This window comes from Typha angustifolia, chromosome 6 (assembly GCF_048772165.1).
Source record: "Typha angustifolia cultivar Huaian chromosome 6, ASM4877216v1, whole genome shotgun sequence".
Classification (NCBI taxonomy): Eukaryota; Viridiplantae; Streptophyta; class Magnoliopsida; order Poales; family Typhaceae; genus Typha; species Typha angustifolia.
This window is the reverse complement of record NC_133244.1, coordinates 1,715,547-1,740,211: the sequence shown is the minus strand read 5'-3', so window position 1 is coordinate 1,740,211 and position 24,665 is coordinate 1,715,547. Positions and strand designations below refer to the sequence as shown.

Genomic DNA, 24,665 nt, shown 5'->3' with positions numbered 1-24,665 from the left:
AGGGTGGTTGAAGAAGATTATTCAAGGAGACTTTTTGGAGGCTACATCGGTTCTTCAACAAACAAGGCCCTTCGCATCTACAAATCTTAATCTTTCGTCTTAAGGGCTATCTAGACGAAAGATCAATCTCGAGGGCTACTGAGATTGGACTTCAATCACAAGAAGTAGTGAATCGTGGGTTCTAGCGATCAAGACTGAGAGGAATAAAGTCGTTTGGATCGACGGGTTGTTTTGTGAGTCAGTCTTGTAACTGCTACTGTCATAGTGATTGGTTTTGATCCGAGTTTGGATCCGTGGTTTTTTCCCGTTTGGGTTTTCCACGTTAAAATCTTGGCGTTCATCTCTACTTTCGTTTTTAATATTTCTTCTGACTTTTACTTAAGCGAACGAGAAATATCATTGCCTAGATATTAGATACATACGTGTGTCTAGGGATTTATTTTTTCACTTTTAACATCCATTTGAAACAATTTAAATTTTAAATGACAAGCAATGGCAAGCAGTATACGAATAGACTCTAATCTAGCAACAGGAGCAAATGTCTCATCAAAATCTATACCCTCAACCTGAGTGTATCCATGTGCTACTAGTCTGGCTTTATTTTGAACTATATTGCCATGTTCATCACTTTTATTTTTGTAAATCCATTTTGTTCCAATAACGTTCACGTTCTTAGGTCTAGGAACTAAATACCAAACATCATTCCTAGAAAATTGCTCTAATTCCTCATGCATATCATTTACCCAAGAATCGTCTAACAATGCTTCCTTCACATTTTTAGGTTCAAAAGAAGATGTATAACAAGTAAATGATACCTCACTTTGGATTTGTCGTCTTGTCTTAATTGGTCCATTCACGTCTCCGATCACTTGTGACAGTGGATGATTTGATTTCACTCTAGCAGATGGTTCCGGTACGTTGCAGTCATTTTTGTTCATTTCAACTTTGTCCTCGTCCTGATTCGCAATTTCCAGATCAAGCTCCTTTCCTATTTCTTCATAATATGTATCTGCAGAAACAGAAATAGAAGTAGCTTTAGTTAAGTCAGTCGAGGATTCATCTATCATAACATTAGCAGATTCCATAACAGTAGAAGTTTCAAGGTTAAATACTCTTTAGGCTCTACTATTATTCGAGTACCCCAAGAAGATGCCTTCGCTACTTCTAGTGTCAAATTTAGTCAAATATTCTCGATCACGCAAGATATAACATTTACTACCAAAAACTCGAAAATATTTAACACTAGGTTTCTTACCTTTCCAGATTTCATAAGCAGTCATATTTGTACCTGGACTTAGATAAACACGATTTATTACATGTACCGCTGTATTGACCGCCTCTGCCCAAAACCTTTGAATAACCTTTTTAGCATGAAGCATAACCCTAGCCATTTCCTGCACAACTCGATTTTTTATTTCAACAATCCCGTTCTGTTGTGGAGTTATAGGAGCTGAAAACTCATGTTGAATACCAAGAGAATCGCAAAATATAGAAAAATTTTCATTTTCAAATTCTCTACCATGATCAGAACGAATCCTAACTAGGGTTGTAGATTTTTCATTATGCAATTTTAAGCATAGTGATTTAAAAACTTCAAAGGTTTCAGACTTCTCACGTAGAAAGGCAACCCAGGTATATCTGGAGTAATCATCGACCATTAAGAATATATAGCGTTTACCTCCAAGACTTTCAGTTTTTGTTGGACCCATCAAGTCCATGTGAACTAATTGTAGCACACGGTCAGTGGTAGCTGTATTTACCTTCTTGTGTGAGATACGAATTTGTTTTCCAATTTGACACGAACCGCACACTCTTTTTGACATTTCTTTCATCTTAGGTATTCCTCTTACCACTTCATGTTTGGACAGAGTAAATAATTCCTTGTGATTCACATGTCCAAGACGTTGATGCCAAAGATCTGCAATGTCGAAAGACGCACTGTTACGTTCAAGCTCCAATTTATACTTCTCCTCAAATTGAATTCTTTCTGGTTCAATTTCCTTGAGTCGTTGAAGTAGTCTAAGATTGCTTTTCTTGAGTTTAAACGACTCCAGGTACAAGTCATTATATGCCTTTTGAATTTCAGATTCATCTTCCTCAGCCGGTAGCATATCAAGATCATCTGTACTATCAGTATCATCAACAGAGTCAGTATTAAGCAGAGAAGAGGCAAAGGCTACAAAGTTTTCTTCGTCTTTTTCAGAATCATCATTAGATTCATCTAAATCATCCCAAGTAACTTTCATAACTTTGCCCTTTCTCTTAAGACGATTAGGGCATTCTTGTGCGATGTGTCCAAAACCAGAACATTCAAAACATTGAACTTTATTTTCAGAATTCTTATTTTTCTGTTTGACATTGTTATTGCTACCACCTGTATTCGAAGTCACAGTATTCTTCTTTTTCACAAAAGTTTTGTTTTTTTCAAACTTTTCAGTATTAAACTTGTTTGGCTTTCGAAAGAATTTATTGAACTTTTTGACAAACATAGCCAACATCTCAACATCTAAATCACCTTCATCTTCAGACTCCTCTAAATTTTGTTCAACAGTGGATAGAGCTATCCCTTTAGACTTCCTCGGTTTTGAAAGACTGGACTCAAATGTTTGTAGATTTCCTACCAATTGTTCAACTTTCATAGAGTCAATGTCCTTACTTTCCTCAATAGCTGTAACTTTTGCCTAAAACCTTTCTGGAAGAGACCTAAGGATCTTACGGACAATTCTATTTTCAGGAATTTTCTCTCCTAGGTTGAAACTGGAGTTCACTATATCACTTAACATTGCATAGAACTCATCAAATGTTTCATTCTCCTCCATACGTAGGGTTTCAAAATTAGTAGTCAACCTCTGAAGTTTCGAAAGTTTTACAGCCATAGTACCTTCATGAGTTGTTTCTAAGATCATCCAGGCTTGTTTTGCTATTTCACAAGTAGATATTTTTCTAAATTCTTCCGAGGAAACACAACTAAAAATTGCATTTATTGCTTTGCTATTCCAGCCAACTTTTTCAAAATCTGTTTTATCCCATGACTCAATTGGTTTCTCAACTAACTCATCATTCACCATGTACATTGGTGGACTCCAACCGTTCATAATGGCCATCCAAACTCTCTCATCTATAGACTTCAAATAAGCTATCATCCTAGCTTTCCAATATCCATAATTTGATCCATCTAGAATAGGAGGTCTAATAGATGAGGGTCCATCTCTATGAAAATCCATGCCTATTTGATCTCTCTCAAAAGGTGAGAGAACCTGCTCTGATACCAATTGAAAAACCCCTAGACACACGTATGTATCTAACCTCTAGGCAATGATATTTCTCGTTCGCTTAAGTAAAAGTCGAAAGAAATATTAAAAACGAAAATAGAGATGAACGCCAAGATTTTAACGTGGAAAACCCAAACGGAAAAAAAACCACGGATCCAAACTCTGATCAAAACCAATCACTATGATAGTAGCAGTTACAAGACTGACTCACAAAATAACCCGTCGATCCAAACGACTTTGTTCCTCTCAGTCTTGATCGCTAGAACCCACGATTCACTACTTCTTGTGATTGAAGTCCAATCTCAGTAGCCCTCGAGATTGATCTTTCGTCTAGATAGCCCTTAAGATGAAAGATTAAGATTTGTAGATGCGAAGGGCCTTGTTTGTTGAAGAACCGATGTAGCCTCCAAAAAGTCCCCTTGAATAATCTTCTTCAACTCCCCTAGGTTAGGGCAACACTATCCTTATATATGATCTCCAAGATAGAGCCAAATCCAAGTCATAATCGTACTCACGAAAATCCAATAAATTGCAAATTTCATAGGTGCGTTTGAACGCGGCCCGAGTGCGTTCGAACGGCCTAACTTAATCTCAGGTGCGTTCGAACGGGCCCAAGTGCGTTCGAACGCGACAGCTTGAATTCTTCAGGTTGCGTTCGAACGCGTTTGTGAACGCTGCTCTCGGTCTGTGTGAATGCAGTACCCGTGTTCGAACGCATTTGTGAACGCGGCTCTCTATCTGTGTGAACGCAGTGCCCGGGTTCGAACGCGCTTGTGAACGCGGTTCTCTGTCTGTGTGAACGCAGTGCCCGCGTTCGAACGCGCTTGTGAACACGGCTCTCTGTCTGTGTGAACGCAGTGCCCGCGTTCGAACGCGCTTGTGAACGCGGCTCTCTATCTGTGTGAACGCAGATTTCACGTTCGAACGCGTTTGTGAACGCGGTGAGAACGCGACGGCTTTTCTCCAATGATCTTGCAATTCTTCACACCAGTGATATTCTAGACTTGTGTAAAGCTCAAATACATGAAAAAATACACTTAGAATATTTTGTACAAAATTGCCAACAAATAAATAACCTAACAAAGAAGTCCAAGTGCCTATGGGGAGCACCACAAGTGGAGTATGTAGGCCACATCATTTCAGCGGATGGTGTAGCGGTGGATTCACAAAAGGTTGCATACATGACCACTTGGCGTATTCTTACTACTACCACCAGATTAAGAGTATTTTTGGGGCTAACCGAATATTATCGACGCTTCATCGCCAGATATGGCAAGTTCACTAATCCTCTCACTTATTTGTTGAAGAATGACTCTTTTAGATGGACGGATGAGGCCACTTCAGCATTTGAAAAATTAAAAACAGTAATGATGACGGCTTCCATTTTATCGCTATCGGACTTCACCAAAGAGTTCATTGTTAAATGTGATGCGTCAGGTGTTGGCATAGGAGCTGTACTTATGCAAGGAGGGCGTCCCATAGCTTTTCATAGTAAGACTTTGTTGCAAAAATCTCAGTAATTATTGACTTATAAGAGAGAGATGTTGGCAATTCTGTATGCGGTGACAAATTGGAGACCTTATTTGATCGGTAGACGATTGATTATCTGAACCGATCAAAGGAGGCTTCCATACTTTATGGGACAGCGTATTCACACTCCGACACAGCAAAGATGGGTCACAAAATTGCTGAGGTATGATTATGAAATCCAATACAAGAAGGGAATGGAAAATAGAGCGGCGGATGCACTATCGCGCCAACCCGATACCGCCGAGCTTGCAGCCTATTCTTCTCCTACCTTTCCCTTCCTTGATGAGCTGAGGTATGCACGTACATCTGACCCAAATATTTTGAGATTATTGCAGTAGGTGATGGATGATTCGGAGCGCCATCCAGAGTTGGAGAATCGAGGTGGTTTGCTGCTAGAACGCAGATGCATTCGAGTGCCCACAAACGATGGATTGAGGTAGAAATTGTTGGAGCACTTCCACCAAACTCCATAGGCTGGTCATGAGGGTGTCTTGAAGACTTATAGGAGGATATCTCAGAGTTGCACATGGCCAGGATTGAGGCGGGATGTGAGGACTTTTGTTCATACTTGCGAAGTCTGTCAAAAGGCTAAAGCAACTTTTGAAACCGGCCGGATTACTACAACTTTTACCTATATCGGACCGTCTTTGGGAGGACATTTCTATGGACTTCATAGAAGGTCTTCCACTGGTACGTGGTTATTCCGTTATCTTTGTGGTGGTTGACAGATTTAGCAAGTATGCGCACTTTTCGACATTGTCACATCCGTTTTCAGCCAAGTCGATGGCTGAAATTTTTGTTAGAGATGTTGCTCGGTTACATGGTATGCCACGCACAATTGTCTCGGATCGTGATCGTGTATTTATGAGTAACTTTTGGACTGAGTTTTTCAGATTGTAGGGAACTCGATTGAACTTCTATTCAGCCTATCATCCACAGACGGACGGCCAAACCGAGGTGATCAATCGAGACATTGAGCAGTATTTGAGGTACTTTGTGGGAGAGATGCCGAGATAATGGTTAGAATTCTTATCGTGGGCGGAGTGGTCTTATAACACCGCTTACCATAGCAGCATTAGCATGACTCCATTTGAGGTGGTGTATGGACACACGGCTCCGACGTTGTGCGCTTATGATCTAGTGGTATCTGTAGACCGGACGGAGGTGGACTTAGCGTTGATGGATAGAGACGCCACATTAAGGAGGTTGCGTGCTCATCTTAAACTTACTCAAAACTGTATGAAGTAAGTTTATGATCGTAGCCATATGGAGCAGGAGTTCGACATTGGCAGTTGGGTGTTTGTGAGGGTGCAGCCGTATCGAAAGGTGACCTTGCGTCCAATGCGTAACCAAAAGTTTGCACATCGCTAATTTGGTTCGTTTCGTGTGTTGGAGCGTATTGGTCCGATTGCATATCATTTGGAGCTGCTGGAGGGATCGAGAGTGCATCTTGTCTTTCATGTTTCATTGTTGAGAGAGCGCATTGGAGATCATGAGATTGTTGGATCGGTTCTACCAGAGCCATTAGAGGAGATAGAGATCACAGAGCCAGTTCGTGTACTTGCTAGACGACGACGACATGGTACTAGATTGGAGATGGAGATTCTAGCTGAGTGGCTTGGCAAGCCATCTAATGAGGCAACATGGGAGTTGGAGATTGATATCTCAAAGTGTTTCCCGGACTTTTCACCTTGAGGGCAAGGTGGGGGAAGCGTGGTGGGCTGATACACTTAGTTAGGATCTTTTCTTATTGCATTAAGTGGTTATTTTCATTGAAGTAAAATTTCTATTGGTCGCGTTCGAACGCAGGAGAGGTCGCATTTGAACGCCCTTGCAAATACTTGCATCAGGTTCGCAAATACAGAGAACACATATTGTGTATTCAAATGCAGTCGAGCGAGTTCGAACACCCGCATTCGAACGCCTGTATCACATTCGCATATCTAGAGATGGAGCTTTTTGAGTGCGTTCGAACACGATCGGGTGCGTTTGAACGCAATCGACGGGAATTCTCTAGAATTAGGGTTTCATATTATTTTAGGACTTGTTGGCTAACCTCTATAAATATGTGGATGGCAGCCAACTTCATTATGCTATTGGATTATTGATTTATTGCCTCCTATCTTCTCTTTAGACTTCTCCCTCCTCCCTCTTCACCATCCTTCCATCTCTACAGTTGGCAAGGTTTTTTCTAAGTTCTAATCTCCCTCAACTGTCGAGCCACCTCTCTTGTTTGGGATCTCGTCCACTTCGTTCCCTTCATCTACTTCCCTTAATCACTTCCATAATCCACCCTCATCTCCATACCCATCTATAACCCTAACATCCACTCCACCCGTCACCACCACCATCACTCACATTATTTCGTATTTTCATCCATGCTACAGTTCGAATCTGCGAAGGACGTAAATACAAAAGTTGTAGATCAGAAAGCTACGAACTAATTCTTATAATATATTCAGATCTTTTGTTTCATATTGTATCAAGTGGTAGCCTATCTTTTGTTTCATATTGTATCAAGTGGTATCAGAGCTTATCAATTGGTATCAAAGCCTATCAATTTGGTATCGGAGCTTTATCAAGTTGACGCAATGTAGACTGATCGTAATGCTTTAAAAGAATATGTCATGAACCGATTGGCTTGGTCATCTCCTCGATGAAGATCAGTGCCTCAAGAAAGACCAGCGGTGGGACCACACCAAACCGATACCCCACAAGTCTAGGTGCGACATGTTAGTATCAATGATTCTCTTTTACCTATGCCTGCAAATCATCCCCCACCTCCGATACAAAATCTAAGACCGGCGGTGGTGGAACTCGAGAGGCGTGCAACACCAGTGCGCTTCGTCGATGAAGAGGATTAGCACTTTGAGGATGATGTTGATCCCTTCGAAGATGGTGATAGGCAAGCTCGAGGATTTAGAGAAGGAGATCAACATGCACAAAGATTCAGACCTGAACCAAGGATCTTTCGCAAACCCGAAAATGCTACTCGGGGGAGAACCGTACGCTTGGACTTTCCAAAATTCCAAGGTAGTGATCTAACGGATTGGGTGTTTCAAGTGGAGCAATACTTTGATTGCCAAGAGACAACGAAGGACACAAAGGTCCAGATGACAAGCTTTCACCTCTAAGGAACGGCATTGCATTGGTATCGATCAGTTATTCGTGGAGGAGGATTTACCGATTGGGCTGACTTTTCTAGGAGGATTACTTGTAGATTTGGGACAGCGGCATATGAAGATTTTGCTACCACATTAAGCAAGATGGTTCAGAGGACGACTGTATTGGAGTACCAAGCAGAATTTAAAAGAGTTAGTAGTCGTTGCGAGCCACCTTGGCCCGAACCGACATTGATGAACACATTCATTTCAAGGCTGCAGGAGGAGATACATGCGGATGTTCGTGCTCTTTGTCCTACCACTCTTAAGGAGGCTTTTGAGAAGGCCGTGAGGATGGAGCAAAAGCACAAGACTCTCAAGATGGCAGTGAAAATAAGTTGGGACAACCGAGATGGGCAATTTGCGCCAAGAACGTCTGTTGGAAATTCTATGGGTTCAAAGACAATGGCTGCTAGTACTAGACCACGACCACCTTTGAGACCTTCTTCCAATGTTAGAGAAGGCATAAGACCCCCCGTTCGAACTCTCACACCTGCCCAGGTGGAGGAGCGAAGAGCGAAGGGCCTTTACTTTCGATAAAATGAACATTTCACCCACGGTCATCGATGTTCCAAACCGATTGGGAATGTGATGCTTATCGACGGTCTCAAGAAGGACGATAAGGTTGTTGGTGATGGATAGTGTTCAGAGGAGGTCCATGAGGAGGCCGTGGAGGAGGGCGTGGAGGAAGATATCCAAGCTGAAATATCAATGCATGCATATTCGGGTACTTTCGCGCCGAGGACATTGTGGATGAACAGACTCGTTAGAAAGCATTCTGTGCACATTCTCATTAATTCGGGGAGTACACATGACTTTCTAGATGAGGGGTTAGTAAGGAGATTGGGCTTAGACGCCAAACCAACTTCGGGGTTTGACGTTGCTATTAGAGACGGCACGAAGTTTCGGGCGGAGAGCTTGTGTCGCCGGGTCGATATACAGGTATAAGGACACGACATCATTGTGGACTTGTATCCGTTAGCGCTACGAGGAGCGGACATAGTCCTTGGCTCTCAATGGTTACAAAGCTTGGGACCCATCACTTTTGATTTTCAGAGCATGTGGATGAAATTTAATCAAGAAAATAAAGATGTGCGACTTAATGGCGTTCGTTCTCCGCCGATTCCAGCGATGCAGCCGATGGTGGGGCTGCCTTGTGCTAGTGATTTGGCCTATCTTCTTTAGTTAGGACAAGCAGAAGATGAGCCTCAAATAAGTCCAGATACTACCATTGAGTTGTCTAATTTATTAGAGAAATTTATTGGACTGTTTAAGGAACCAAAGGAATTGTCACCAAGGCAAACGGTGGACCATCACATAGAGATTATGCTCAGGGCTATACCAACGAATGTGCAACCATATCAGTATCCACATGTGCAAAAGGAAGTAATCTCTAAGATGGTAGCCGAGATGTTGGACCAATGCCTCATACAACCAAGTCATAACTCTTACTCATCGCCCATGCTATTGGTGCGAAAGAAGGACGTAACATAGCATTTTTGTATCGACTATCGGGCACTAAACTTTATCACCGTCAAGGACCGGTGTCCCATTCCGGTCATAGAGAAGTTGTTGGACGAACTTGTAAGGGCGACCATATTCAGCAAGCTTGACTTGAGAGCCGGGTATCATCAAATTAAAGCTCACTTGGCACATGTGCATAAAACTGTATTTTGGACTCCGAACGAGCACTACGAGTTCTGGGTGATGCCCTTCGGTCTTACCAATGCTTCAGCTACTTTTCAAGGCCTCATGAATGATATTTTTTTGCCTCTACTATGAAGGTATATTTTGGTTTTCTTTGACGACATTTTGGTATACAGCAGGACTGAAATGGAGCATTGGCGGCATTTGGAGGATGTGCTGAATTTGTTGAAGCAAAACGAGGTAAAGATTAAAAAGTCCAAGTGCCTATGGAGAGTACCACAAGTGGAGTATTTAGGCCGCATCATCTCAGCGAAAGGTGTAGCAGCGGATCATCAAAAGGTAGCATGCATGATCGATTGGCCGATACCTACTACTACCACAGGATTGCGAGGATTCTTGGGGCTAACCGGATATTATCACCGCTTCATTGCCGGGTATGGCAAAATCACTACTCCACTCACTTCTTTGCTAAAGAAGGACTCTTTTAGATGGACGAATGAAGCCACTACAACCTTTGAAAAACTAAAAACAGCAATGACAACGGCACCCGTTCTAGCTCTACCGAACTTCACCAAAGAGTTTGTCGTGGAATGTGATGCATCGGGAGTTAGCATAGGAGCTGTAATAATGCAAGGAGGACGTCCCATAGCTTTCCTTAGTAAAGCTTTATCACAAAAATCCCAGCAATTGTCGACCTACGAGAGAAATATTGGTAATTCTACATGCGGTAACAAAGTGGAGGCCTTATTTGATCGGTAGGTAATTTATTATCCGAACTGACCAAAGGAGCCTTCCATACTTTATGGATAGAGACGCCACATTGATGAGGTTATGTGCCCATCTTAAACTTACTCAAAACTGCATAAAGTAAGTTTATGATCGTAGCCATCGGGAGTAGGAATTCGACATCGGCAGTTGGGTTTTTGTGAGGGTACAACCATATCGACAGGTAACCTTGCATCCGATGCAAAACCAAAAGTTAGCACATCACTACTTTGGTCCGTTTTTGGTGTTAAAGCATATCGATCCAATTGCGTATTGTTTGGAGCTGCTTGAGGGGCCGAGAGTGCATCCTGTCTTCCATGTTTCATTGCTGAGGAAGCGGATTGGTGATCATCAGGTCGTTGGATCAGTTCTACCAGAGCCATTGGAGGAGACAAAGATCGTAGAGCCAGTTTGTGTACTTGCTAGGCATCGACGATGTCATGGTACCAAATTAGAGATAGAGGTTCTAGTCAACTGGCTTGGCAAGCCATCCAATAAGGTGACATGGGAGTTGGAGACGAACATCTTGGAGCGTTTCCCTGACTTTACACCTTAAGGGCAAGGTAAGGGAGACGTGGTAGGCTGATACACCTTGTTAGAGTCTTTTTTTTATTTCATTAGTTAATTGTTTTCATTAAAATATATTTTATGTTGGTCGCATTCGAACGCGAAAGAGGTTGCGTTCGAACGCCTTTGCGAACGCCTACATCAGGTTCGTAAAAACAGAGAATGCGAGATGCACGTTCGAACGCAGTCAGGCACATTCAAACACCGCGTTTGAATGTCTACATCAGATTCGCATCGATAGAGAACATCTTTTATGCGTTCGAACGCGATTGGGTGCGTTCAAACGCGATTGGGTGTGTTCGAACGCGATCGGCGAGAGTCCATTAGAATTAGGGTTAATTATTGTTATTTTGGCTTGTTGGCTAGCCACTTGGTTTTATAATTTTATGACTACTGAAGAATATTTGATGAATATTTTTCCTCGATTGCACGGATTACTTGCTGCAATAAATTCAAATCTTGAAGGGATCGTTCCGTAGCCTATCATGATAATGGTGATCGGATCGACACCTGGTCAGATAGATATGTGTAGCAATGTAGGTTTCACTAAAAATAGCATTCCCTTTGGCTTATAGAGCGACTCGCTATTAGCCTAATTTATAACAACCTAGACAATAGGGCCTCCAAGATCTCCATTCCATCTTCCCTCCCCCAAGGAGAGCCGACCCAGCAATCTGCCTTTAGTTCAGGGAACTGAGGAGCGCATGTTTCTCTTTTCTCCCTCTACAAAGACCAAGACAAGATCATTTAGGTACTTCAACCAGCAGAGGTACTTTATAGTTAAGTCCTACTACGAGTTTCTTAACTTGTCCGGAATCAGATCTTAAATCAACCCTTCCCTTCTTAGGGTCTTCCTTTGGTTAGTTTCCTCATACAAACTTCACTGAAAGACTAAGAAAGGATTTGCTGGCAGCCTACTATGCGTCCTCTGTGTAGATTATCTAGAATCGTATACTCAAGAAATCTACTGTTTCTATTCTGACAAGCTTCATCTGTCCTTCAAATCGTCTACATGGAAGGAATGTTGGTCTAAACATTGCTGCAATACCTCAAGCCCCAATCCATTTAATTTTTTAATATGAGAAGAAAAGAGTTAATATAATCTATTCTAATATTATAGTTCAGTACATTTGATGTGACATAAATTGATATTATATGTTGAAGAATAATAAAATTGTATTGAAAATTAGTGATGTTTTAAACTAAATGACAAAAATACCCTTGAGTATATGTTATAGTTGTAAATAGTATTTTTCTAAAATAATATTATTTTTTATTAAAACTATGGACTTAAAATACTTTATATACCCTGCACTATGAAGAAATAACCATGCATCACGGCGTAATAAAGAGTTATAAAGTCCAAACTGTGGAAAAGTAACACCATACTTCCTATAGCACTAGAGAATATAAATAGACACTGTAGGGTAATGCATGGTTATAAGCCTACATGGTAATACAGGGTTATAAACCTACATAGTAATGCAGGGTTATAAGCCAACATTCTATATAAAATAATCATGCACTAGAAAAAATAAAGAGACTACAGGATAATGCAAGATTATGAGCATGCACTCTCTATAAAATAATAATGCACTAGATGATATAAAAAGACATTGCAGGGTAGTGTGAAAATATAAGCCCTCATTCTATATAAAATAATCATACACTAGAGAATATAAAAAGGTACTATGAGGTAATCCGAGGTTATAAGCCCGCACTCTATGAAAAATAATCATGCACTAGTGGATATAAATAGGCACTACAAGGTGATACAAGACTATAAGTCTACACTTTTTATAAAAACCATGCACTAGAGAATATAAATAGGTATTACGAGATAATGCAATGTGTAAAATAACAATGCACTATAGTATATAAAGAGGCACTCTGAGGTAATGTAGGGTTATAAGCCCGCACTTTATGTAAATAACCATGCACTTAAAAAAATAAAGAAACTTTAGAGTAATGCGAAATTATAAGCCCACACTCTATATAAAATAACTATGCATTAGAAGAAATAAAAAGGCATTGCGGGTTAATAAGGGTTACAAGCCCGCATTGCAAAAAAAATATACAAGCTTAATATTTTTTATATTTTTACATAATTCACCGGCAAAAGAAAAATAATATCTCAAGTATAGGTGATATGACTAATATTTACAAGAAGAGATAGATGAAAGAGAATGAAACAGTACTTGAGATGACCGATGTTTAAGAGAAGAGATAGTAGAGAGAGATGATGAAATGATGTATACTTAAATGTTGTCTAATCTAAGAGTAAAATGATAATTATGGATAGTTATTAAATTATTTTTCAAAAGTTGTATGGAATAAGATGAGAAAGAATAAAAAATTACTATACTCAATAAGGTAAGTTATTGTTTAGATACAATACCAAAATAAGAAGATTTATTTTGGAATAAGCTTTGAACAAGCTCCATTGATCTCCGTTCCATCTTCCCTACCCCAAGAATAACAGACAAAGTTAAGTCCTACTATCGAGTTTCTTAACTCGTCCAGAATCAAATATTACTGTTCTAAATTCATCTGGAATCGCACCCTCCCTTCTAAGGGTCTTTTACTTGGTTAGCTTCCTCAGACAAACTTCACTCAATGACTAAGAAAGGATTCACCTGCAGCCTAGTATGCATCCTCTGTGGAGATAATCCAAGGCAGTTTTTATTCTGACAAAGCTTCTTAACCTATTCTTCAGACCGTCTACATGGAAGGAATGTTGGTCTAACAATTGCGGTAGTACCTCAAGTCTCTTCGACTGCCTTGGATTACGCTTCTATCGCTGAATTTGAAGGGAGCGTAATAACAGAAATTTTAACTTCTCACTCTAACCCCTTCAGGCTTCATTCCTGAGGTTGCAATTTTCTGGAGAAGGGAATCTTGTCCCCCAGAAAGCAAAAATTCAATTTTCCAGCTTCTCTAATAATATATGTACCTTTTAACTACGTAAATTCTCCCCTTTAATTTCATAACTGGCCTAAGCCATACTCTCTCAAATATTTTATATATATATGAGCCTGAAGATTCAATTATCCCAAACGATACAACAAAAAGGTCATACATAAGCCGCTCACAGAAAATACTTCCAATAAGATGGTGCACAGAATACATAATGTCTTGGTTCAATTTACAAAAGATTTCAAATAACTGAATGCTTAAAAGATTCTTAAAATTATCTACTTTTTACATTTAAAAGAAAATTCACTTGATGTTACTCAAAACCCTATTCTTCAAGATTTCATTTAAGCCTATACAGAATTTCATTTTAACTAGGCTGGTAAGAAAGCCTACTGAATAATGGCGGAAATGTCACCTCTAGTGTCAAGCTTAGTCATCCTCATCCTCATCAGCAGTGCCAGCCCTTCGCTTGACTCCTATCATTTCATCCTCGCTTTCAGCTGAATTATCTTTGTATCCTGGAGCACTGGATTGTAGCGGTCTCTCTAATGGCTCATCATCATCATCGGATTCCGACCAGGCCCGTCTCTTCCTATTTATTGCTGAAGATCGGGCACCCTGCAATTGAGGTAACAGAGAATGTCCTTAGCTGATGGAATTAAACTATACATACATGAAATGGGGAAAATAGAGATCATACGAAAAAAAACTTCCCTTGGTGATGCTAGTGGCAATAAAGACCGTAAAGAATATAAAACAATCAACTTAAAGTTTTACAAGTAGCTTCAAATTCCAGGAAGCCGAGAATAGTACAATAAATGTCCTAGAAACAAGAAGGCTAGCACAAAAACTAACTGAAAGGTTCCTTACATGATCCAAGTGAACCTAAGAGATGCTAAAACATTGTTAAAACGTTTCTTATAAGACGTCTATCCCCTCATGAGTAATTTATCAAAGAACAGAACTTTACCATGTCATCTTCAACATCAGAATCTTCAAGGCCAGCAGCAAGAAGATGACCCTGCGTTTTCTCCACTTCATCGTCCTCATGATCATGCATCATGTTTGCTTCTTCTTCCTCCACCTCTTCATGTTCATCCTCCATATCAGCTTCTTCTTCTTCATAGAGCATCTTCTTCTTATCCTTCTTTCTCCGCTTGCCACCTTTCCTCCTCTTCCTCTCACCAATTATACCATCCTCATCTTCATTCTGTGGCCTCTCTCTCCGCTTACCGCTCGGAGTATTGCTGGAAGTCTTCCATTGCTCCTGATGTACATCATACTTTGTCAAAAAAAAATTCATATCCATCTGACATTGATACATGCAAGCACAAAATATAGAACTCTTCTAGATTTATATATTTCATGATCTTCAGTAGGGAAACACATTCTCCTTGAATGATAGCATAATGGAAGTCACAGATCTTAAGAATAGCTAGAACAAAACAGACAGAAAATTATATAAATTAATAGCGCCAAAGTGGAAAAAGTTGATATAAATATAATGGAATCAAAATATATAACTCTTGCTATATCTCATACCACAATGATACATAAAAGTAATTGAAAATTAGGATGGACTAAGCATAAACAGATGGACTGCGATGGCATAGTATTCATGATAAATTAGGCACATGACAATCATGAATACAGCACAGAGATTATACATAGTAATTTAATGCAGATAAATAGATTTGACAAGGTGACCTGACAGAGTCGTCTGCACGAGTGTAAATGAGCTGAGCATAAGCGAACTAGCTCCAACTCAGGCTTGGCTCGAAATTATTTTGAGCCTAATTTTATTTAGGCTCAACTCAACTCAAATCAAACCGAGTCAGACCGGGCCCGAGTTGTGCCCCAACCTAAATTGAGCCTATTTTCAAGCTAAGCTCAAACGAGCTAGTTCAAGCCAGAGTGAGCCCAAACCGAGCCCAAGCCTAAAACTAAGCTATAGTACAAGATTGTTGTACTAGTGGTTGTTGTGCTAGTGGCTTGTTAACTTGTCGGCATGCCCCATGTTGACTCGGCACATTGGCACGCCTTGGAATATATTCTTTGTGATTTTATACAATTTTAGATTCAAAAATATATTAAAGCATACATTAGAGTCTTTTATCCCTAGATAATGTTGTAAAGACCTATTTTGCTAAAAAAAAAAGTAATAGATAAGTAAAATATGATTTAATACATAATATGATGATTAGACAAATTTATTAATTGACAATAGTTCAGTTCTTAAAGATCAAAATTAGTAGCTAATTGAATGTAGAATGACCGAGAGGATCAACACTTTAGGAGTTAATCTAACATATTCCTATTGTTATTAATTTTGAACCATTTTGAATAAATTTCATATATTAACTTGGAATTTTTTAAAATTTTGGGGGAATTTATGGGGAATTAAATTTCTGGCATTTGCAAACCCAAATTGGTTTCTAAAGTGTAAAATAAAAAAAATTAAGAGAATAAAAGTTTTTTTTATGGGATTTGAAGTAATAAACAAAAAAGGTATTTTTCCTCTTCTCTTCCTCCCACTTTTGGATTGGGAAAGTGGTCGCCAAAAAGAGATCCAAATATGCCTTTTTGACTGAACTAAATGGGTATTGGCCAGCAAGTAATTGGTGTTGCCAATACTATGCCCATATCATATAATAAAGGGAAATATGGAACGGCAAACACCAGCATGGGTAGTGCCTTTTGGCATCCCAATGCCAAGTGCTGGTAAGTCATCTGCATGGCTATCCTTGTGATTGTGTACTTACTACAGTTGTAGGCATGATTAGTAATGCTCGTTATTTCTTCTATTAGATAACAGGTGGTTTGCATGGTACCGTCATGCTCTTTATTCTTTCCATGGAAAAACCATCTGCTTTTCAGACCAACAAAAATTCACTTTTTGAATTCCCTAGTATAATCAGTTCACATCAACTGGATTTTAAAGCATCATGGAGTACTGGGAGAATGTCTTATGGTAAAATACAATGTTCATTAAGTCCTCTACCTCTATATACTCCATATTGACCAACGAATTCTCACCAAAGTTGATGGTTATCCAGCAGCATTAAAGATTCTGTTGAATCTCAAAATGCTAGAGGACCAGTTCTATATTTTTCTTTTTTTCAGTTTAAGTTAGCCTTTGGCCTTCAATGCACATCAAATATTACGATCTTATCACCAAAAATAAAATCTTTTAAGCACCACCTCTTTTATTTTCCATTTTACTTATCTCTTGGACCGCTATAGATTATCTTAGCAAAACAATAGAGGACGTAGAGAACTTTCATAATACTAATGGTATGAAAATATCACCAGATAAATGGTTGATGACTTGTTAACTCATAAAAGCATTGGTAGCTCTGCAAGCTTCATCTGTAATTCCTGAATCCAAACTAGAAACACTTGCATGTGCATATACACAAGAAAAGAAAAAAAATTACCAGGATACAACTTTGGACTACCCAAGAACAACCGCAACGAATTAGATCATAAGGTAGATAGATACCAATGGACAATTTCTTATTATGCTAACCTGAGCTACTAATGGAATTAAAAGTACAGAAATATCATAGAAGGAAATAATCAGGTTAGACACTCGACCTTTATACGCTCAAAATGTTGCTCCTGTTGCATGACTTGTTTCAACTCATCCTCTTGTTTTCTCCTCTCCATCTGTGTCACCAAATAACTCTATGAGATGTAGTCTCCAATTGCTAAACATCCAAAAAGAATAGAATAAATAACTGCAGCAAAGAACTATGAGATATAATGGAACCTGAAATTTCCTCTGTTCATCAGCCTTGCGGCGAGCTTCCTCTGCCAGAGAAACTTGACGAGCAACTTCTAACCTCTGCCTGTTTTGTTGTTCTTCACGCTCAGCTGCCTCACAATGAACCTTAGCTGCATCAAGCAAATGTTTGCAATACTCAACATGGGTATCGATTTTCTTCTCATCAAACCCATGAGAGTGATAGGTGGAAGCCGCAGACAACTGACTAAACACACGAACTGCATTTTTCAGTTCTGTGACTGTTGACCGTACCTGTAGTAACACAGTAGATAAGAGGCTTGATATGGGAAGTCAAAAGAACAGTAAGGAAATTAGGCACTGTTAAATGGTTATTAATAGCAAGGAAAAAGATGTGAAACTCTAAGAAGCACAAACAGGAATAGAATGAGAAGGATATAAATTTATATTAGGATGAACTTGTGCATCTGAATTATCCTGGCATATCAATGGCACATCCAAATATATGCTATGAAATATCTTAAGCCAACTATTGTACATTGAAGAAACATCATGTCCCTCCTTATCGTCCATATAGATAAGTCGTTAATATTCTTATTTTCAATTATTCTTCAGTTCTAGAGCCTTCAACAAGCACACTTCTTTAAATACATCTCACTAACTGTTACTCAAAACGACTTTTATCTTCTTGCATTTCAACCGAACTAAAGAATATGAATTGGAACCTAAAGATTATTTGCTTGAATGGAAGTATCAAAACAAAATATAAATTAGATTAATACATGTCAGTAATTTAAAAAATGATAGTCAAAAGAATATCCAGCAACTGACCTCGTCAGCTGTTCGCTTTGTCTTTTGTAGTGTTGACATGGAGAACTTCTGCATTGCAACTCCTGCATCAAACCTGAGTGTATAATTTGAGGGTGCCAAATGGATAGCTCTTAGTAAAGCTTTCTTGCAATCTTGCCATTGTTCAGCCTCATAATGAGTGCGTGCTAAATACAAAAGAACCTGTGTGTCTGTGTTGTAGTAGAACTTCCGCAAGCAGTTCTGATACTGCAAAACAGCATAAGCAATCTATATAATAAAATCTTTCAGGATGAGAGAGAGAGAGAGTGTGTGTATTGATAAACTTGCCATTTTCATAGCCAAGGCAAAATGACCTTGAGCAAAATAAATATGAGCCAAATTAACCCATACATCTGGCATCTGAACAAAGATGCTTCCAGATGCAGCTTCTTGAACCTACATATCGAACCAAATGCTTAGTAAATAACTGACAAGTCACAGATACCAATAAATTAATAGAGACAAAGCTGACCTGAGTAAATATGTCCTTTGAAACATCAAATTGACCTTTCTCGGCCAGCACAACTCCAGCACCATTGGCAGCATACATATTTCCAGGATGCAGAATAAGAACCTTAATAAAGGATTCAAAGGCTCAGTAAAGCAGAAACAAGGATTGCAAACAGAAGAGAGAGGTCCAGAAAATAATATTTGACTTTCACGGCACTGGTGCCGAAATTCTGGTCAAAGCAAAATCAGGCCAAAGTATTGCTTGCCATGAAACCTTTCAAAGAAAATTGGCAAGTAGTGTATCACTTAATTGTGCCAATTTGGGCTCATAGTACAAATGGTCAATCTTCTACAAGTTCCTTAAACATGGAAAGAGCCTAAAGGAAGGAGAATGATATGTGAACTTAATTTTATCTCTATAGATAAATGAGCCAAGGAGCCACTAAAATACAATCATATAGAGTACTAGATGCTAGTTATTGCTAGATTTTTGCACAAATGCTTCTAGAAACAAATGCATAGCATATAGACCGCCTACTTAATTTGACAATTTGTACTCCATACTGAAGAAAATATTAATATTTAAGCGAAGGTAAGAACATTAAGGTTTAAGAGTGATACTATGCAAGTACTGGATGTTTCATGAGTACATATTTACACATCAATGCTTTTGAGGGTTGGATATGGAATTTATTGTTTCTTAATGTTTATCTGTGCCAATGTACTTTTCTGAGGAACATATTTGCCAAACTCCCAATACTACAACTGTCGATTTGCATCAATTCTCTAGCAAAGCAACCTTTACCTCGAAGGCTTGTCTTTCCACCCTTAACTAGTCATCCTCATTCCACCTAGAGAATCTGATAATGATCATTTAGCTAGCACAGATTGATATAGAATTCAAGGAGGTTTCAACAAGGGGATTGTTAAAGAAAAAGGCAACATCTTGAACAAACATGAAATGGATAACAAATTACAATAACTAAGAAGCTTAGCAAGTGGAAGCATATCAAGACATCAAGGAATGAGTGAGAGAATAACTCATACACTGGTATACAGTTCCTTTGCTTTTTCAAGATGTGTAGCTTCCAACTTTGGTCCTTTTTTCTCAGAACGTAAAGCTGCAAAGTAGTTCCAATTACCCTACACATAGCAAAATGAAGCATCAGTTCATTTCCAGAAGATAACAGCAACAAATTTTCATGAAGTGAACATCATATAAAGGATAGAATTTGCAGCAATAGGAATTTATGAAAGATTGTTAAAAGAAAGCACAGATGAATACAGTTCACCATGCCTTATGATATTTATGATATATATATATATATGAGACACATGTAGAGCCCTAACTGCCAGAAATATAGCATACCAGTAAAAGAGTGGCATAGGAATCTTTTCCATCAGTTGCATCTTTGGCTGCACGGAAACTATCTTTTGCCTTGACCCAGTCATCACTCTTAAGTTCAAGGTTACCAAGCATAGACAATGCATTGGGGCATTTATCATCAACTTTAAGAGCATCGCCAATCTAGAACATATTGGAGTATCAATTATATTTCACAACAAAATAAAGCAAGAGTATATACCCCAATTGCACATTAATGCAATACCAGCTCAATGCTTAATTGAATATTGTTCCGTGCCTTCGCCATAGCAGCAAGCCTCAAATAAGCATCAATATAGTCTGGATACTACATTAAGGGCACATATATTAAAAATGATTAGTTGCAGTATGATACATCACAGAGAAATTCTAATAAAGAAAACCATACTTCCACATCAAGTGAAATAAAATGAATACAAAGGTTAAAGCCAGCATCTGTTGAGAGAATAAGAAATTCAAACAGAATCATAGAACAAACCTGATCTAAGCATCAGCCCTACCAAAAGTCATGATTTCATTTTAAATTAGTTTTTATCGAATTTAGTTCAGGCTTAAAAATTGTCTACATTGAATAGATTTAATTGGGAAGGCCCAGAATAAGGATCAGCACTACTGTGGGGGCATATTTATCAATTGGGAGTGTTACCCTTTTCTATGACTCCTTAACTTCTTGAGAAAACGCCATCAAATTAGCACTTCAATTATTTCCCGATTGAGGACCAAATTGTGGATACAATGAAAAGATGAGGTAACCTAAAAGAACACAGATGTTGACTGAAATACAACCATAGGGATCCTGTGCTTGTGCCTCTTTTCTCTTTGTCAATACGGCCAAAAATCTGTTCCCCTCCTCCCCTCCCTCTCTTTCTTATCTTCTCCAGAGGGAGAGGATATGGTCAGAAACATTAGAGAAATAGATAAAGCTCTGATAAAAATGGAAGTTCTTGACTAAATGCACAAGGCCAAACCACTAAGGGATTATTTGCCACACAAGCTACAGGTTTCGTTCCTCCTCAAAGTAAGTACTTTAGCGTCAGAAGATGTAAGAGTGTCTACTGTACAGACGCAAGAAAAAGGGACTTGGACCTTTATAAGTAAGGATTCCTATTGAAGTAGGTGAGGGCGTGACTTCCAAGGAGTGTGGTTAGGGGATGTTGTGCTGTAGCAGTTCCCTTCTTATACATGCAAAAGGGCATGTGCATGTAAGACGTACCAGTAGATTGAGGAATCTAAGTCTGTAAGAACATTTAAGTGTTAATGGAAGAAAATTAATTCAAGTATAACATACAGGGAATTGATGTACCAATCATCCTCGCCATCATCATAGAGGCCTTTTCAGATCTATATTGAATTTGCTCTAGAGCATAACAAAAAGTGAAAATACAGAAAACTTATGCATACCCAGTTATTGTTAAACATAGGAAAAATAGGAAACCCCTTTCTGACCACCTATTGGTCATTCATATTTGCATAGCTGCAGACAATTGAGCCAAATGCCATGCATTATAAGTTATGACTACATAATAAAGGAAGAGAAGATACAAATAGGCGGCAGACATGCATGTAGCTAGCATTAAAGGACATGCATGTGCACCTCAAAAGAGTGGGGGAGAAAGAGAACCTTGAACAAAATCAGACGGTACAAAATGCTTGCTTTTTCTGCGTCATGTAGTTCTTCAAGTAATCTGGCATAATTAAAGAGTGTAGTCACTTTATCCCAAGGCAATTCTACTGGGACACCATCTTCCTCAAGATGGAGGAATATGCTCAAATCCCTGTACTGGACAGAGTAGACACTGGAATCTATATTAGAACTGCTAATTCTCCCATCCATTACGGAGAGCCAAATGCCTTCTCCCAATGCATCTTTAAAGGTCTGTTCAGCCATCTGGAAGAGAAAATGAGCATGTTATCTTCCGCAAAGTGCTAACAATCTAGCAATTCATATCAAAGTACAGCACCAAATCATCAAAATGATGTAATCTAGGAATAACCTCAAATTTTGTATACCAAAATCATTTAATAGTACAAACCTCAAATTCTCCCCTTTCAAAGTAGAGAACCCCAATACAGTTCAGCAATTCTACAGGCACATCTTCACTTCCCCTTTTAAGGAGACTGCGAGCCTATCAAGTGATAGTATGTTAGGTATATATAAGACTTCTTAACTAAAGCACGAAATCAGATGTATCATTGTAATGAATCTAGTGAAACATAAAGTTCATTTTATCAGATTTATAGATATAAATAACTTGACCGCAGTGAAAATACTGTAATTGCAACTGTCCTAAAGTAGTCAGCATGATCTACTTATATGTTATATGAACAACACAATTGTTTTAACATAATATAGTCCAAGAATATTTTCAACTGTAAGGACAGGTATTATTGTAAAGGCATAATCAGTAAACAAACCTTAACCATTTGATCTTTTGGGAACATAATGCAACATTAAATAGAAGGCTTTGCAAAAACAGGGCAACACTTAACTGATAACAAATTTTCCATATCATTTATTGTTCTCAACCAATAGATATCGAGATTATTTCTCACTATGTCAAGAAGCAACTAAAGGAAGAGATATTCCACAACTGTTAAGTGCAATTTATGTGCTTATGTGCACTACATAGAGATCACACAAAAAGGAAGGTTGGCTATAATACCTGCTCGAAAATCTAAAGTCATGCTTCAAATAAATGTGATATGACTAAAAGAGCTTTTCAATGGATAGTGTAACATTTTTATATATCAAAATGAGAAAGACCCTCATCACCAAATATTCCCTGCTTCTTACATATAAAATAACACAAGAAATGAAATGTCAGACTCGTACAGTTTTCAAAGCATCCAAGGCAGCGCCAGCATCAGATGATATCAACAGTTCACCAAGCTCCAACAGTGCCTGCATCAAATTTTTGAAAAAATAACAACTCTCAAACAATAAAAGAGAACCTTTTAGCATCACCACAGGAATAACTGGACAAAACTGTACCAAAATAAGCAAAAGTAAGATGACTGTGAAAACTTAATATAAACTTAGCAAAAATACAAGAGCACAAGCAAACAAGTAGCAAGGAAGATGGGAAATTAAGTATTCTCTCAAGTACCCCCATGCCAATATAAATATTCCCTGTACAAGCTTATGTGCAAATGGCTCTTTTAAGTCATGTATCTCCTTCAACTAAATTTTCAAATATTCAATAAAAATCCAACAAGTATGAACGGGGAAGGGGATGATTCATAACTTCCTAAAATTCATGACAACATACTAATGAATATTGTCCACAGGGAACATATCAGAAACACAGTTTTAAAAGGCATTTCTTTTCATAAAGAGAGAGAAGGGTAATTAACATTCTACAAATTTATGCCTCTTTTTTCACTGATTATCAATTGCTTATCCCCATGCCTTCATAATCCATCATTGATTGTTAGATGTGAGGTAGTAAAGACAAGCCAGAATTGCAGAATCTATCCACCATAATAAGACTACATGGAACAAATTTTCTCCAACTTTAAGATAAAGACAACTTAATACAAATAGACTACCCATGCCAATTGATAGAGTTACACAAGAATGGATTACAATAAAGAACCAATGTAGAAGAAATAATTTGTTGAAATGTTCCAAAATTCAGTTTCAGTCTCCTCCTTGAAAACACAAAACATTTCAGAGCTTCAGACAGTTTCAGCATTTTAGAACACAGTTTCAGTTGTTTTGGTTCTTTTAAATAAAGAAGAAAAGAAGAAATAATAAAAAGAGTCCAACAGAATCAGAAAGTAGAAGTCATTTCACAAAAATATAATTTGAAGTTTACGTGGTCTTGGAAAATCAAGTGTAACCACTAATATTTTATACTTCTACATTTGCTATATTTTAGTACTTACTATCTAGTCACAAAATGAAAATTATGAAGGTCCATTCATATGCACTCCCTGTAATAGTACCAGCATTAATCTTGATACTAATTTCTCACTGTTCCTTCTTTGGTAATGTTGTTATGTAACAAATAGATTGAATGAATTTCTTGCGATTAAAAAGGGAGAAATTACTACTTTTCCCAAACATTCGTAACTTTTAAATAGGTTTTTCCATTAATAAGGAGCAATTAGTTCTATCCTACTGAAAAAAGTGAATAATTTTGTTGCCATAATGAGAAATGAATGTCGTTATGACCATTCTGAGGAGATTATCAGACCAGGCATTGCGTGTTCTCCACTTATTTTCTTGCACGACAAAGCATCAAGAAGTAAAAGAATAATTTGAGAAGGTTATTAACATCACAAGAGTGGCTTACTGGAGTTCAAAAGATGAAATCTGGGGACCAAATCACTTATAAGAAAGAAAGCAGCTGAGATAATGCTTGGAAATGAATTTT

The 24,665-nt window shown here is 38.4% G+C and overlaps 1 protein-coding gene across 1 annotated transcript in view; it reads right to left on the bottom strand.

Moving 5' to 3' along the window:
• Positions 1-14,018: 14,018 nt before the first annotated feature.
• The window catches only part of LOC140760870 (protein CTR9 homolog), a 35,002-nt gene continuing 24,355 nt past the window's right edge, over positions 14,019-24,665 (bottom strand). The window contains exons 12-24 of the mRNA XM_073097930.1: positions 23,120-23,188; positions 22,320-22,412; positions 21,908-22,174; positions 20,513-20,593; positions 20,272-20,430; positions 19,950-20,045; positions 18,925-19,026; positions 18,741-18,848; positions 18,435-18,659; positions 17,631-17,897; positions 17,456-17,527; positions 14,829-15,125; positions 14,019-14,476 (exon numbers count right to left, since the gene is read on the bottom strand). Coding sequence (XP_072954031.1) covers positions 14,288-14,476; positions 14,829-15,125; positions 17,456-17,527; positions 17,631-17,897; positions 18,435-18,659; positions 18,741-18,848; positions 18,925-19,026; positions 19,950-20,045; positions 20,272-20,430; positions 20,513-20,593; positions 21,908-22,174; positions 22,320-22,412; positions 23,120-23,188 — 2,025 coding nt within the window. The 3' untranslated portion in view covers positions 14,019-14,287. The remainder of the gene's footprint in view (positions 14,477-14,828; positions 15,126-17,455; positions 17,528-17,630; positions 17,898-18,434; positions 18,660-18,740; positions 18,849-18,924; positions 19,027-19,949; positions 20,046-20,271; positions 20,431-20,512; positions 20,594-21,907; positions 22,175-22,319; positions 22,413-23,119; positions 23,189-24,665) is intronic.